Genomic DNA, 14,749 nt, shown 5'->3' on the forward strand with positions numbered 1-14,749 from the left:
CTCCGGGTGCTCCGGTTTTCCCCACAGTCCAAAGACATGCAGGTTAGGTTAACTGGTGACTCTAAATTGACCGTAGGTGTGAATGTGAGTGTGAATGGTTGTCTGTGTCTATGTGTCAGCCCTGTGATGACCTGGCGACTTGTCCAGGGTGTACCCCGCCTTTCGCCCGTAGTCAGCTGGGATAGGCTCCAGCTTGCCTGCGACCCTGTAGAACAGGATAAAGCGGCTAGAGATGAATGAGATGAATATTTAGCGTACAAATGTATTTTCAGGGGGCAACACGGTGGTGTAGTGGTTAGCGCTGTCGCCTCACAGCAAGAAGGTCCTGGGTTCAAGCCCCGTGGCCGGCGAGGGCCTTTCTGTGCGGAGTTTGCATGTTCTCCCCGTGTCCGCATGGGTTTCCTCCAGGTGCTCCGGTTTCCCCCACAGTCCAAAGACATGCAGGTTAGGTTAACTGGTGACTCTAAATTGACCGTAGGTGTGAATGGTTGTCTGTGTCACTTGTCCAGGGTGTACCCCGCCTTTTGCCCGTAGTCAGCTGGGATAGGCTCCAGCTTGCCTGCGACCCTGTAGAAGGATAAAGCGGCTAGAGATAATGAGATGAGATGAGATTGCATTGTTACAACTGGACCCGCTCTCCCCTACAGAATATGGGCCTCTGAAACACTGCAACTCTTTAATTTATTTAAAAAATATTTTTATTTAAGTAAAATAATAATAATGACAAGGTGTGCACATTTGCCCTGCTTTTTTCTCCTGATACATTTTACACAAGCAGCTAAAAACACCTTCGTACAGAAACAACATTTTGATGTAAACAACAACAAGCCCTCCTGCGTGATGACGTCAGACGTTACGTCCGCTCTCGAAGCGAGTGAGCCAAGATGGCGGACTCGGTAGCGGCGGGGCTTGGAGATGAAAAAGAGACGGAAAATGAAGATAAGGAGAGAGAGAAACTGGCTTTCCGCGCTATTTCCAAGACAGAAATAAATAGTGGTGCTTCGGAGCTGACGGAGACTTTGGGGTTTTATGAGAAAAAGGCGAAAAAACGGGACAAGAGCAGCAGTGTGTCGGGTAAGAGCCGAACTGTCAAACGCTAGCTTAGGTGGCTAACAGCTGTGTGTTTATATCCGTGTTATTTGCAAACAGCACGCGCGAGTAATGCTTCTCTCGTGTTCTGAAAACTTAGCGGCCATTTAATAGCATCAGAACAATTCATATATAGAAAAAAACCTCCAAGATACTTTATTTCTGCTGTATTTTGTTTATCTTTAATGATAGTTGCTACGGTACAAACTTGCAGCCAGGTAACAGGCTAACAAAGCTAGTTACGAAGTTACTTAGCAAGTTGTCGTGAAGACGCTTAGTAACAGGACAGAGTTACTTCATGAGCAATCATGCTTCTGCTCTTATCGAGGTTTAAATAGTTCTGGCTTCTTTTTTTTTTTAATAAAAACTTTCCTGTACAGTTTTGCCTGCTGTTCAGTCCAGCATTCCTGTTGTGTGGTGAAAATGTTTACACCCATGCACGTGTTCACACAATTAAAACATCATTTAAAGGTGTCTCAGCTTGCAAAGTGGATAAGACTTACTTTCCCAGAATGCACTGCAAAACTTTACCTGCACGTCCACCATTACCTGGTGTTTCTTTTTTTTAAATTAATTATTAACTCTAATCAGCAGGGCTGCCAACTTTTCGAAATTCCTTGGAGTGAGGTTTTTTTTGGGGGGGGGTCGACGGCAAAATTTTTCCGGACACCATGCAGTAAGTGGGAATTTTGTATTGTTTGATATTCACTTGTCCCCCTGCATTCTGGTGTTTTGTTTGTGGGTCGTCCAGCTGGAGAGGGACAATGGGGGGTTTGAGATTTTGGATTTAGTAGATGTTCCTGCATTCTGGTGGATTTTTGGAGTGGCCTGCTGTGCCATACCTACATTCTTAAGGCCAATTTATGCTGACAACGCAGTCCTTGCAGATGGTGTCTGCGTAGCCCCCCCCCTTCGCAGACGCTCTGCGTGCACCTCCCAAAAATTGTGACCACCGCAGAAGCCTTGCAGACAGCGTCGCAGACAAGAGGGCTCTGATTGGTCCACTCTACATCCGCTGTACACGCACTTCCGCTTCCCTACTTTCCCGGTTTGTTTTGTTTTCACTACCGCCATTTTTAAAAACACGAGCGAAGATGGAGCAGCACGAAGAGCGGTTGATCAAGGAAGTGAGGAAGTACGTACATCTATACGACTCCAGTTCTAGTCATTATAAGTAACCGGAGGATAAACACTCCACTAACCACACCCACCAACTACTCCTAGCGATTTCGCGACTTTGCGCTCCCTTGCGTTGTGGCGGTGAATAACATCGCGCACGCCTATTACTCCCCGCTCAACGATAAATTACAACTGTCTGCGAAAAGCTATCTGCGAAAGCCTTGTCGCAAGAGCATGCAGAGGCCTTTACACAATCTGACTTGCCAGGCCTTCAGCTTGTGGCCAACAAAAGCACCAAGTTTTGGCTTAAAAGCCCCCACACTAGAAAATTACAGATGACTGCCAATGTTCCTGTAGCCCTATAGACCTGTGTTTCAGATTTAAAGGCAAGTTCATGTTTGAAAATATTTCATCAGCTAAGCCTAAACACCTTCTGAATTGAAACTAAATGTTAAGTTTTTAATAACTGTTGCAAAAAATAAGATTGTCCCTCACTGACTATTCATTATGCATTTAAGGGCTTTCCCCACCACTGGGTTCAGCAGAAGATTGGCATGGGGAAAAATATCAACAGCAAAAGAACAAATAAAATGCTTAAACAGTAAGCAAAATGTGCATGTGCTACAAGAAACATTAAAATGATTAAGTTTGAACAGTACTGAAACACAAAAAGCTGAACCTTGGCCATAGGTGGGAATGTGCACACAAAGTTGGGCTTAAAAATTTTGGTCATACTTAAATAAACTATATTAATATATTTCTTATTAATTTATTTCTTATCTATGTTTCTTATTAGTAATAGAGCAGTCTGACAAATATTCTCTACCTGTCTTGCCCTCTTTGAAACCCTGTCTCCTCAGTATATTGTTCTGTCTTTTTTTTTTTTTTTTATTATTCACAAGTTCAAGTTCTTTGATATTACAGGTGACCATGCTTTATTTACTTTAACTAAGCAATTACATACATCATAAATAATTAAAAATAAATACCCTGTAAATAAACAATAGGTATGGTGGCTAATGGCTCTTCTTGCATTTTTAATATCTCTTACTTTATTTTACAGCATTTCCAGTATGGCTTCAAATAAAGTCATAAAGTATGATAACATACAGTAAACAAACTAAAAATGCGCCTTAATAACCGTGTGCTAAAGAGGTGCTCTCCCGTGCTGCTTGTTGGGGAAGATAGAGGCTGTGGCACGGCAGGAGGCCTATAATGATTTAGCATGCCTAGTACACAGCTCTCGATATGGCATTAAATATTCTCACAACACTTATAGGCTAAAACGATTAAGAAACTTTAAGTTCATAATTACGCCAGTAACACCACACATTGGCGTGCATATGTACAAACCTGTCTGAGACACCCATCTTCAACTCGGATACCTTCTCTCTCCTCTTCCTCTAAATTGACGGTAGGCAATTATCCAACTTCCGGCGAGTGCAGCATCATTAGATGCGCCACCTACCATAGGGGAGTGTGTTCAGAAGGGAACACCTCTCTGCCTGTTTAGCCGTGCGTAAGGCGTAATTGATCAATCGCAAGTGGTTGGCGCGATGCAATGGGTAGCCTAGATTAGATAGATAAACTAGATTTTTTTCTAGCGTGAGAAATCAGAGGTATGGCGTGTGAGCGTGTGAAGACAATCAAATGTGTGTGTGTCACGCTCGTTGCGTGAGTTGGCAGCCCAGCTAATCAGTTAAATCTCCAGGCAAAGAAGAAACCTTTATTTGTCACATACACACTTCAAGCACATCCTCTGCATTTAACCCATCTGAAGCAGTGAGCAGCCACACCAGAGCGCCCGGGGAGCAGTCAGGGATCAGGTAGCTTGCTCAAGCAAACTGCACACAGAAAGGCCCTTGCCAGCTGCTGGGTTCGAACCCGGAACCTTCTTGCTGTGAGGCGACCGTGCTAACCACTACACCACCGTGCCAATCTCATCTCATTATCTCTAGCCGCTTTATCCTGTTCTACAGGGTCGCAGGCAAGCTGGAGCCTATCCCAGCTGACTACGGGCGAAAGGCGGGGTACACCCTGGACAAGTCGCCAGGTCATCACAGGGCCGACACATAGACACAGACAACCATTCATATGCCGTCAACAGGCAAAGTCGAGGTTCCGTTTTACTGATGCTTATTACACACAAGCACACCAACACTGTTGTGCAGACACCGTAAACACCGTAGAACTAAAGAAACGCATAAAGAAAACAATAGAGATCTTGCAGTCACGTGACCGGAATGTAAACAGCCGCCATCTTGTCGGTAAAAAACAACGCTGAATACTGCTGCACTTGTATACAAAATGGATCAATTTCAACCGACGGACTACACGGCTCATTTTTCTAATGAACAGATAATTAGATGTATGTCTAAAATAAACGACCTACAGATTAGTGACCCTTATGGTAGGGGTTGACCGATAATCGGCCTGGCCGATATTCTGCATTTTTAGGGTTATCGGTATCAGCCATAATTTCCACCGATATGCCGATAACATGCCTTTTTGCAGCCATTTCGTTCCTAACGCGACTGTCACTGCACGTCCTTTCCTGCACTCGCCTCTCTGAGTTCAAGAACACGGTCCTGCCCACCACAACATCTGATTTGTTTGGCACAAGAGATATAGCAAATCGACACGTGTAGCTAAATGCTGTGAACTGTTTCAAGGCGGCCGTACGCGCACTCGGGCAGAAGCGGCACAAGGGATACAGCCAATCAACACGCATAGCTAAACGCTGTGAACTGTTTCAAGGCGGCCGTACGGGCACTCTGGCAGAAGCAGATCCCACTTCAAGGTAAGGACACGCTGCTTTTGCCGTAATAAGTCATAAACACACAAGTTGCAAAAGCACAACATCATTATAATGTTTACATTCTTCATCTACTACTCGTTAAAATTGTCCATTTGCATCTGTGTAGCCAGGCAAACTTAGCTTACGGAAGGAAGCACTTGAATTAGCCTACAACCAACTAGTCTCGCTGAAACTACATGTAATGTTGTCCATAGTAAGCAGTCCCCAGCATAACGTAGGCTGCAGTCATTTTTAAATCCCCATCTGGAAACGTTGTGAATGTGTCAGTAGTTCTACTCGAACAGTAGAATGACAGCCATACAGAGAGGTGGTCAAGGGAAGACGAAATTAAACGTAGTGTTTGTGCTCTGTAGGCTAGCGCAAGCCTACTGGCTATTTGTTATGGTGATGAGTAAACTTCATGACGTGACTCGTGCTCAAAAAGCGCATTGCACTTGTACATGTTGGGTAACTTTATAAAGCGCTATTTGAACATTTAAACAAGCCAGGTGTGATATGGTGCTAGTAGGCTATGTAATACTGTAGGGAGTTTGTCAGGACGCTTGTTGTGGGCTCAGTAATTAATTGTGTCGTGGATGCACACTTGCTTGGATAAACGCTAATGAACGAAATACATCAATTAAACTCTTAACTTAAATGTTCTTATGCTACTTCACATTGCGCTGTAATGTACTCCACTAGTATTTATAATTCTTGCGCAAGTGATTCTCCTCGCTAGCGCTTCTGATTCGGAAAGCGATATACTCTTAAAGGAGCAGAGCCGCGCGGGGCCGCCCCCTCACTCCGACTTCCGTTCTCTGAACAGACTCTTAAAGGAGCAGCCGCTCCTTTTAACCAGAGCTTTTAACGGTCCATTCTCACTTTCTCTATCCTGGCCGTTCTCATCTACATTAGAATGTAGATGGTTACTTGTTAAGTTGTTACATAATAGGGAGTGATAGCCTACTTTGTTTGATTTTACTTTTTAAAAAAATGCTGCAGGCAGCTCCCTACACTTGATTTGTTATTTAAAAACTACTTGAAGTTGGTAAGTCTTACTTTAGTTCTTAGTGTAAAAGAATCCAGAGTGTATTTTCATTTATTTTCCACTGAAAATGGTGAGCTGTAATATAGTAGGGAGTGATTTTATTTTTTTTATTGGTGAATATTTATTTTATTATTATTTTATTTCTCATTTTATTCTAACTAATGTTTGACTTTATTGTACAAATGCTGCTGGCATCTCCCTGCACAAAATTTCATGTTCAATTTTACAATTAAACATACATTTCATGGATATGAAGGTCTGTGTCAGTGTGTGCCATGTTTAATTTCATGTGAATTATAATGTTTTACATTTATCGGTTGCACATATCGGTTATCGGCATCCCAATTCCATAATAATCGGTATCGGCCCTGAAAAAAACATATCGGTCGATCCCTACCTTATGGCTTACCGGATGTAGTTTTCACAACCGTGTCAGTGGATATTGAACTGCCAGAGGTGGAATACCCAGACGTGCATAATTACCTCATTAACTTTCCCTCGCTGTTCAGTAGTGAAGCACTGCGTGCTTATAAATCTCTGGACAGTTATCTTTACAGAAATTCAGGATTTGTCAGCCGCCCTCAGATGTGGCATCTTGTAAACAAGAAAATAACAATCCTCATTGGATGGGTAAGTCACTTAAGTATTACTAGTACTGATATCAGTAGTATCTAGTATAGTACTGACCAGCCGATTATAGAATAAGGTAATTCCAGCTGTAATTCCAAATCGTCCGTCTTGTTTACCATGGATCTGGCGTTGGAGAGGTAGAGGCTTGGCAGTGGAGATTTGAGTGGCTGCTTTCTGAGCTTAGTCCACAGGCCGGCTCTGCCTGCAGCCTCGCTTTTGCTTCCGCTCCCGACGCCGCCTCCTTCGCCTGCCAGACCCGATGACAATCCACGGAGACCCCGCTGGTCTCGCTATCTCGTCCGGAATGTTGTGCATGCGATGGAAATCGCTACAAACCGTCATTTTCTGCTGGAAACCAATGTCCAGTAAGTCCATACGGTTGTAGTGGATATTGAAGTCCGGTACAGACGAACAACACGCAAAAATACACACAAAAAACATAAACGTGCACAGGTAGGGAGAGCTTGTAGCCGCAGCCATTGTAGAATTGTATATAGTAGGGTTTTCCAGAAGAAAAGGTAGAAGTAGAACCAGAAGTAGAACTAGAAGTAGAAGGCGGAAATATGGCGTTTGACCGACAAGATGGCGTCTGTTACAATCTGGATCGGCTGTGACGTCACATGCAAGATCTCTATAGGCTGTGACTGAATACAGCTCCAGCACAATTGAAGTTTTATTTCATTTTTATTTTCTTTTGTCACACATGTCTGAACTGAGACACAGTAGTATGTGACTACATGTTTTATATTTGAGACTACAGCTCCCTAATCCATCACAAAATCCAATTTTGTGTTTTGTATGTTCAGTACTGCCTAGTTTGTGAGTGAATAAACTCCCTTACCATTTTCTCTTGTCCCAGCAGTTTTTAACAAGTACTTTTAGCATAAAATGTGTTCACTATTTTAATTGTAACACAGGGTTTCCCATACATAGACCATTGTGTGGCACAGCGCCACACAATGGATTCCTAGCGCCACACAATCAGACTCGCGATTTTGAAAAAAAAAAATTCCGTTGCATATCGTTCTGTTCATTCATAGTGCTCTTTCTTCTCGTGCACGCGCGTGCACACACCCACACACAGAGAGAGAGAGAGACGGAGAGGCGTGTACACAGGCCTGCCGTTGCGCATATACCCGGTGTCATGGTCTGATCGCGCGCTGGTATAAATTTACCATGCGCATGCGCAGACCGATTTTATTTTATTTTTTTTTCCCCGGTCAACTTCCGGGAAGTCTAAATTTACCATTTCTTGCTGCGATTTTTGTACTGAGCATTTCAACACATTTGTGGACTAATAGAACGCGAATTGTGACTACAATTGTGAGATTTGATTATCAGTAGACAAGCTGTTGAATATGGATGAGGAAACAATCATTTCCCAGTCACAAAATGAAGATCAGCAAAACACACAGTCCAAAGAGGCACGAGACCAGCAAGTCGCCATTTTCAAAAGAAAGATAACCCAATTCTGACTCGGTCCAATGACAGGAGTCTAATTATACCAGGTTGGTAAATTTGACAGAATAACTATATTATAATCATGATGAGTCTCACTCAAACAAATCAATATTCATCAAGATAAAGTGAAAATAATTTTTTTGTGGATCAAGTATGATCATAAATCTCCTATCATATTGGGCTGGTAAATTCTGACTAGGCCCAATGACAGCAGTCTAATTATACCAAGTTGGTAAATTTTAGAGAATAACTAAATTATTATAATCATGAGGAGTCTTACTTAAACAAATCAATATTCATCAAGATAAAGTGTAAATAATTCAAGTATGAACATGAACATGAATTTCATATTAGGCTGGTAAATTCAGACTAGGCCCAATTATACCAAGTTGGTAAATTTATACCGTGGTAGGGTTAGACCGTGGCTGCTACAGTTTAAATTTACTTGGTAAATTCAGACTGGTGGTAAATTCAGACCGTGACACCGGACTGCAAGTAGGCCTGTTAGGCTAATTAAAAATAACGCAGCCTTCCCGATTCGCCTTCTGACCCCTTATTTTAAAAGGTAGCCTACGTCGTGCTCGTGATGAGCTTCATCATAGCGTTCTTGGCTTACATGAAACGGACATCCCTGAGTCAGGCTATAAACCAATTTTGATGCATACAGTAGCAGCTTGACGCGAGGAACCAGCCTTATTGCATTATCCCGTTTATCCTGCTTCAGCATTAATGCAAGTTATTAATAATGGCTTGACATTCACAATAAATAAGGATTTCCCACTAGCCTAAATAAAATGTTATACTTGCGGGGATACCTAGTTGATGCTATCTGAAGCATAAAATCTGAATATTTTAAGAAACAATGCGGTAGTTGAGAGAGGCTACTGTAGGATGCCCATAGGCTAATAATAACTTCGTATTTATTTGACTATTATAATTTCATTGACTCTCAATGTTTGCTGCTTTAACCCAGATGAGTATTGAAAAGTTTTCTTCTGAATTGTGAGCGGGATTTCTCAGCTATGAATAGGGTAAGCACATAGAAATTCGGTATTCCTTTATTTTTTTTTGATGTAATGGAAATTTTTAGTGCTTTGATGATGAAGAAAATGTACTTTTTTTTTATCCATAGATTAAAACAGACCTCAGGAATAGGTTGCAAGGGGAACACCTGGCAGCCTGCTTACGAATCTCCATAAATGGTCCCGAACCCAATGACTACGTTTACATGCACGTCCAAATCGAGCTGCTGTTGGTAATCGAGCAAAGGGTCCCAGCAGGGGTGCCAGAGAAATCCAATCCTACATGCACAAGTGAAATCGGGCTATTGTGCAAGGTGCATTGTGCACCCGAGCCACACGTGGCGCTACACGCCCCATCGTGTTGGTACACTTCCGGTTGTCGTCATGAAGAAGAGCTATAGTGTTGCCAGATACTGCTGACGTTTTCCAGCCCAAAACATGTTCAAATCCGCTAAAATGCCCTTAAAACCCCCAATCTGGCAACACTAGCAGTTCCGTGTTCAAGCTGTTAGGCTTGCTCTAACAGACTATGGCTACAAACTGTCCGGCGCAGACCACTGTTTTGTAAGACAACTTATTTTGCACAATAATATTTTTCTAAAGTCCTTTTTTTTTTTTTTGCTTACAATTTAACTTATGTCTTAATAAACACAAAAAGTTCAATTGTTTTGTTTTTATTGACATTCTTCAGATGTTGGACATATACACACACACATACAATGACTTATTTATGTACACAATTCACAGCTATGCAACAGCTGTACAGATGTATTTGGTGATACAGTAAGTGAGCTAAATTTTAACAGTGCAAACAATGCCACAAAAAGAAAAGATTCATGCTGTTGTCATGATTCGTTGTCATGCCGACCGAGGCTGTTGTGTTTCCTGCTTGTGGTCTCGTCACTCGTCACTTCCGGAAGTAGCTCGACAACTAGCTCGATAGGGTATACATGCACAAAGTAGCTCGGCAGAAATCGCATAAACTAGGTCGTGTAGCTCGATTCCGAGAAATCAAGTTCGGTTCAATTTCAGCCGAATTAAGGTGTATACATGGCATTTTGAACTTCGATTTCAGTCGAGCAACGGCAGAAATTCGATTCTCTCTATGTGCATGTAAACGTAGTGACTGACTTCCCTTATGATAGGGTACTTGAGTTTTTTTTTTTTTTTTTTTTTCTTTCTTTCTTTTCCAGGAAGCCACACAGAATTAAATGTTCTGATAGGGCATGCAGGCTTTGCACCAGTTAGGGTAATGCTTTTTCATTATTGTTAGTTGCCTTGGTGTTACCTTAAGTGGTTTCTTACATCTAATTATGATATTTTATTATTATTTTGTTGTTACATTATACTATTTATTTCATTTTAGTATTGGTTGAGGTAAGTGTTGAGTTCAATATTTTAAAATAAAAACCTCCAGCTTGTTTTTTGCAATTTATTCCTTGAATGTCAACTAAAGAATGATTGAAAGATTGCCACCAAAAAGGCAAAAAACTAAGGTAAAAAATTTCAATTTTGGTGAGTAATTTTCATAAATTTAAAAGACAGGTTTTCCACCAACATCAAGCCCAGCAAACTAATGACCTGCCCTGTAATGTAAAGTTGGGTCGAGGAATGAAACCAGGCAGGGTTCTGGTAAAAATTGTTTTAGCTGTCTTCTCTTAAAGAACTTAAGAATTTAGATTGAACTGAATAATCTCAAATGCTTCTTGTAGCTTTAAAATAGTCCCAGCAGGTGACTCTGAAGAAAAATACTGTGTGTTTGAACACCGCCCGCTGTAAACACTTTGCATACACCCCAATGACCGACTCCACCGACCGCCACGACACCACCGCGCACGATTCCCTCATCGGCACAGTGGAGCATCACAAATTGCTACCTGGTCTGTGGGAAACACTGTAACATTTCACTTTAAAAGCCTTATTCATTTACATAGATTTAAAAAAAATTCGATTAATCGTGATTAACTATATGAAATTCTGAGATTAATCGCGATTAATTTTTTTAATCGTTTGACAGCCCTAATCTATTTATTTATTTAAATGGTTAAGGAACCACATCTAATACCCATGTTGATAATCTCTAGCCTCAACCAGATGCCCTGTGAACCTTTCTGGCAAATGATGCTCCGCCACATGTTCTGTCTGAATAGCATGTTCATTAGGGCCCGAATGATGAGGGATTTTTGGCACCAATAATGATGATTAAAAAAAGGTCTGTGATTTCCAATAACCGATATTATATTATAACTGCTGATATCCACCCCTTGAAAAAAAAAAATCACCTGAATAGAAATGTATTAAAATATTGTAAATAGTACAAAAACAGTCAAGCAGTCCTAAAAATGCATTTAAAAACGTTTTAGGCCAATATACTTTCTCGCACACATTCTGTTCTTACATACTTGAATACTTAATTTTGTTAGAGCCTTGCCATTTAAAGACAAAACACGTGTCAGTCAATAAACAATGAAATAGCAAAATACTCAATACACTCTTGGGGCCCGTCCACACGAGTACGTTTTTGTCGAATCTGCATAAATACTTTATCGTTTCGGCCTCGTGTCCAGACGGATCTGGCTTTTTCGAGGTGTGAAACCGGTATTTTTTGAAAACGGGTCCCAGAGTGGGAAAATCCTAAAACGACGGATAGCCCGGAGTCGTCTGGACGGCGAATGCGGATTTTTTCAGAAACGATGACGTATAAGCCCCGCCTCTCTAACCTTTAACCTCAGCCGCCACCGCTAGACGCGTCATAACAACAATAATGGCGGACTACAGCCTTCTACCATATAGTTCCACTTCATTGTCGGTCCACACAAAAGACTCTCCTCTTCCTCTCAGTTGCGCTGGCCATGATCGTCCTCTTCTCGTGTTATGAGCTTGTTTGTAAACAGACCTTTATACGCATGCTCCATGGCTTCTCTTCTGGTTTTAGTGTATTGGTGTGACGGCGTCACAGCACCACATACAGGCCTGGCATATGTACTACAGTGTTTTGGGTCGTTTCCAGTGAATCCATGTGGACGCAGATACAGTGGGGCAAAAAAGTATTTAGTCAGCCACCAATTGTGCAAGTTCTCCCACTTGATGAGAGAGGCCTGTAATTTTCATCATAGGTACACTTCAACTATGAGAGACAGAATGGGGGGAAAGAATCCAGGAAATCACATTGTAGGATTTTTAATGAATTAATTGGTAAATTCCTCGGTAAAATAAGTATTTGGTCACCTACAAACAAGCAAGATTTCTGGCTCTCACAGACCTGTAACAACTTCTTTAAGAGGCTCCTCTGTCCTCCACTCGTTACCTGTATTAATGGCACCTGTTTGAACTCGTTATCAATATAAAAGACACCTGTTCACAACCTCAAACAGTCACACTCCAAACTCCACTATGGCCAAGACCAAAGAGCTGTCAAAGGACACCAGAAACAAAATTGTAGACCTGCACCAGGCTGGGAAGACTGAATCTGCAATAGGTAAGCAGCTTGGTGTGAAGAAATCAACTGTGGGAGCAATTACTAGAAAATGGAAGACATACAAGACCACTGATAATCTCCCTCGATCTGGGGCTCCACGCAAGATCTCACCCTGTGGGGTCAAAATGATCACAAGAATGGTGAGCAAAAATCCCAGAACCACACGGGGGGACCTAGTGAATGACCTACAGAGAGCTGGGACCAAAGTAACAAAGGCTACCATCAGTAACACACTACGCCGCCAGGGACTCAAATCCTGCAGTACCAGACGTGTCCCCCTGCTTAAGCCAGTACATGTCCAGGCCCGTCTGAAGTTTGCTAGAGAGCATTTGGATGATCCAGAAGAGGATTGGGAGAATGTCATATGGTCAGATGAAACCAAAATAGAATTTTTTTGGTAAAAACTCAACTTGTCGTGTTTGGAGGAGAAAGAATGCTGAGTTGCATCCAAAGAACACCATACCTACTGTGAAGCATGGGGGTGGAAACATCATGCTTTGGGGCTGTTTTTCTGCAAAGGGACCAGGACGACTGATCTGTGTAAAGGAAAGAATGAATGGGGCCATGTATCGTGAGATTTTGAGTGAAAACCTCCTCCCATCAGCAAGGGCATTGAAGATGAAACGTGGCTGGGTCTTTCAGCATGACAATGATCCCAAACACACCGCCCGGACGAAGGAGTGGCTTCGTAAGAAGCATTTCAAGGTCCTGGAGTGGCCTAGCCAGTCTCCAGATCTCAACCCCGTAGAAAATCTTTGGAGGGAGTTGAAAGTCCGTGTTGCCCAGCGACAGCCCCAAAACATCACTGCTCTAGAGGAGATCTGCATGGAGGAATGGGCCAAAATACCAGCAACAGTGTGTGAAAACCTTGTGACGACTTACAGAAAACGTTTGACCTCTGTCATTGCCAACAAAGGGTATATAACAAAGTATTGAGATGAACTTTTGTTAATGACCAAATACTTATTTTCCGCCATAATTTGCAAATAAATTCTTTAAAAATCAGACAATGTGATTTTCTGGATTTTTTTTTTTCTCATTTTGTCTCTCATAGTTGAGGTATACCTATGATGAAAATTACAGGCCTCTCATCTTTTTAAGTGGGAGAACTTGCACAATTGGTGACTGACTAAATACTTTTTTGCCCCACTGTATTTCTGGAAACGACGCCGTGTTTACGGAGATTTTTTTCAAAACGACAGTGTATTGGGTGAGGCCACGTACTCGTGTGGACGGGCCCTTAAGGCCAATTTATGCTGACAACCCAGTCCTCGCAGATGGTGTCGCAGATGGCGTCTGCGTAGCCCCCCCCCTTCACAGACGCTCTGCGCGCACCTCCCAAAAATTGTGACCACCGTAGAAGCCTCGCAGACAAGAGGGCTCTGATTGGTCCACTCTACATCCGCTGTACACGCACTTCCGCTTCCCTACTTTCCCGGTTTGTTTTGTTTTCACTACCGCCATTTTTAAAAACACTAGCGAAGATGGAGCAGCACGAAGAGCGGTTGACCGAGGAAGTGAGGAAGTATGTACATCTATACGACTCCAGTTCTAGTCATTATAAGTAACCGGAGGATAAACACTCCACTAACCACACCCACCAACTACTCCTAGCGATTTCGCGACTTTGCGCCCCCTTGCGTTGTGGCGGTGAATAACATCGCGCACGCCTATTACTCCCCGCTCAATGATAAATTACAACTGTCTGCGAAAAGCTATCTGCGAAAGCCTTGTCGCAAGAGCATGCAGAGGCCCTTAGTGACCAAACTCTAGTAGAGAGAGTGTGTGTGCATGTGTGTGTGCTGGAGGAGCTCGGGAGACACAAATGCACGCACACTGCGGAGCTTGAACTTGATGGAGTGAAGGCTGCAAATCTGAGGTGGACCCATTTCTGTTGAGTTATTTTGATTTTGTTGAGTTTTGAAAGTGTGTTGAAAAGCATAGACTGAATAAACATGAGCTAAAATCCGGCCTGTTGGGAGGCAGGATCCCAGCTAGCTTACTAATGTCAGCTATGTTCACATTACCAGGTTGAAGTGACTCAAATATGATGATTTTTTTTTGCTTTCGACAGCGAAGTTTCGACACTGGGATTTCTTATTAAA

At 42.3% G+C, this 14,749-nt stretch overlaps 1 protein-coding gene across 2 annotated transcripts in view; it reads left to right on the forward strand.

Annotated features, from left to right (window-relative positions):
* The first annotated feature begins 870 nt into the window (after positions 1-870).
* tapt1b (transmembrane anterior posterior transformation 1b) overlaps positions 871-14,749 on the forward strand; it is a 107,318-nt gene continuing 93,439 nt past the window's right edge. The window contains exon 1 of one of the 2 annotated variants that reach the window (XM_060916527.1): positions 871-1,074. In XM_060916527.1, coding sequence (XP_060772510.1) covers positions 885-1,074 — 190 coding nt within the window. In that variant the 5' untranslated portion in view covers positions 871-884. Of the gene's footprint in view, positions 1,075-4,611; positions 5,009-14,749 lie in introns of those variants that run through there. The other variant, XM_060916528.1, reaches the window with a different exon arrangement.

The sequence above is a fragment of the Neoarius graeffei genome, chromosome 3 (assembly GCF_027579695.1).
Source record: "Neoarius graeffei isolate fNeoGra1 chromosome 3, fNeoGra1.pri, whole genome shotgun sequence".
Taxonomy (NCBI): Eukaryota; Metazoa; Chordata; class Actinopteri; order Siluriformes; family Ariidae; genus Neoarius; species Neoarius graeffei.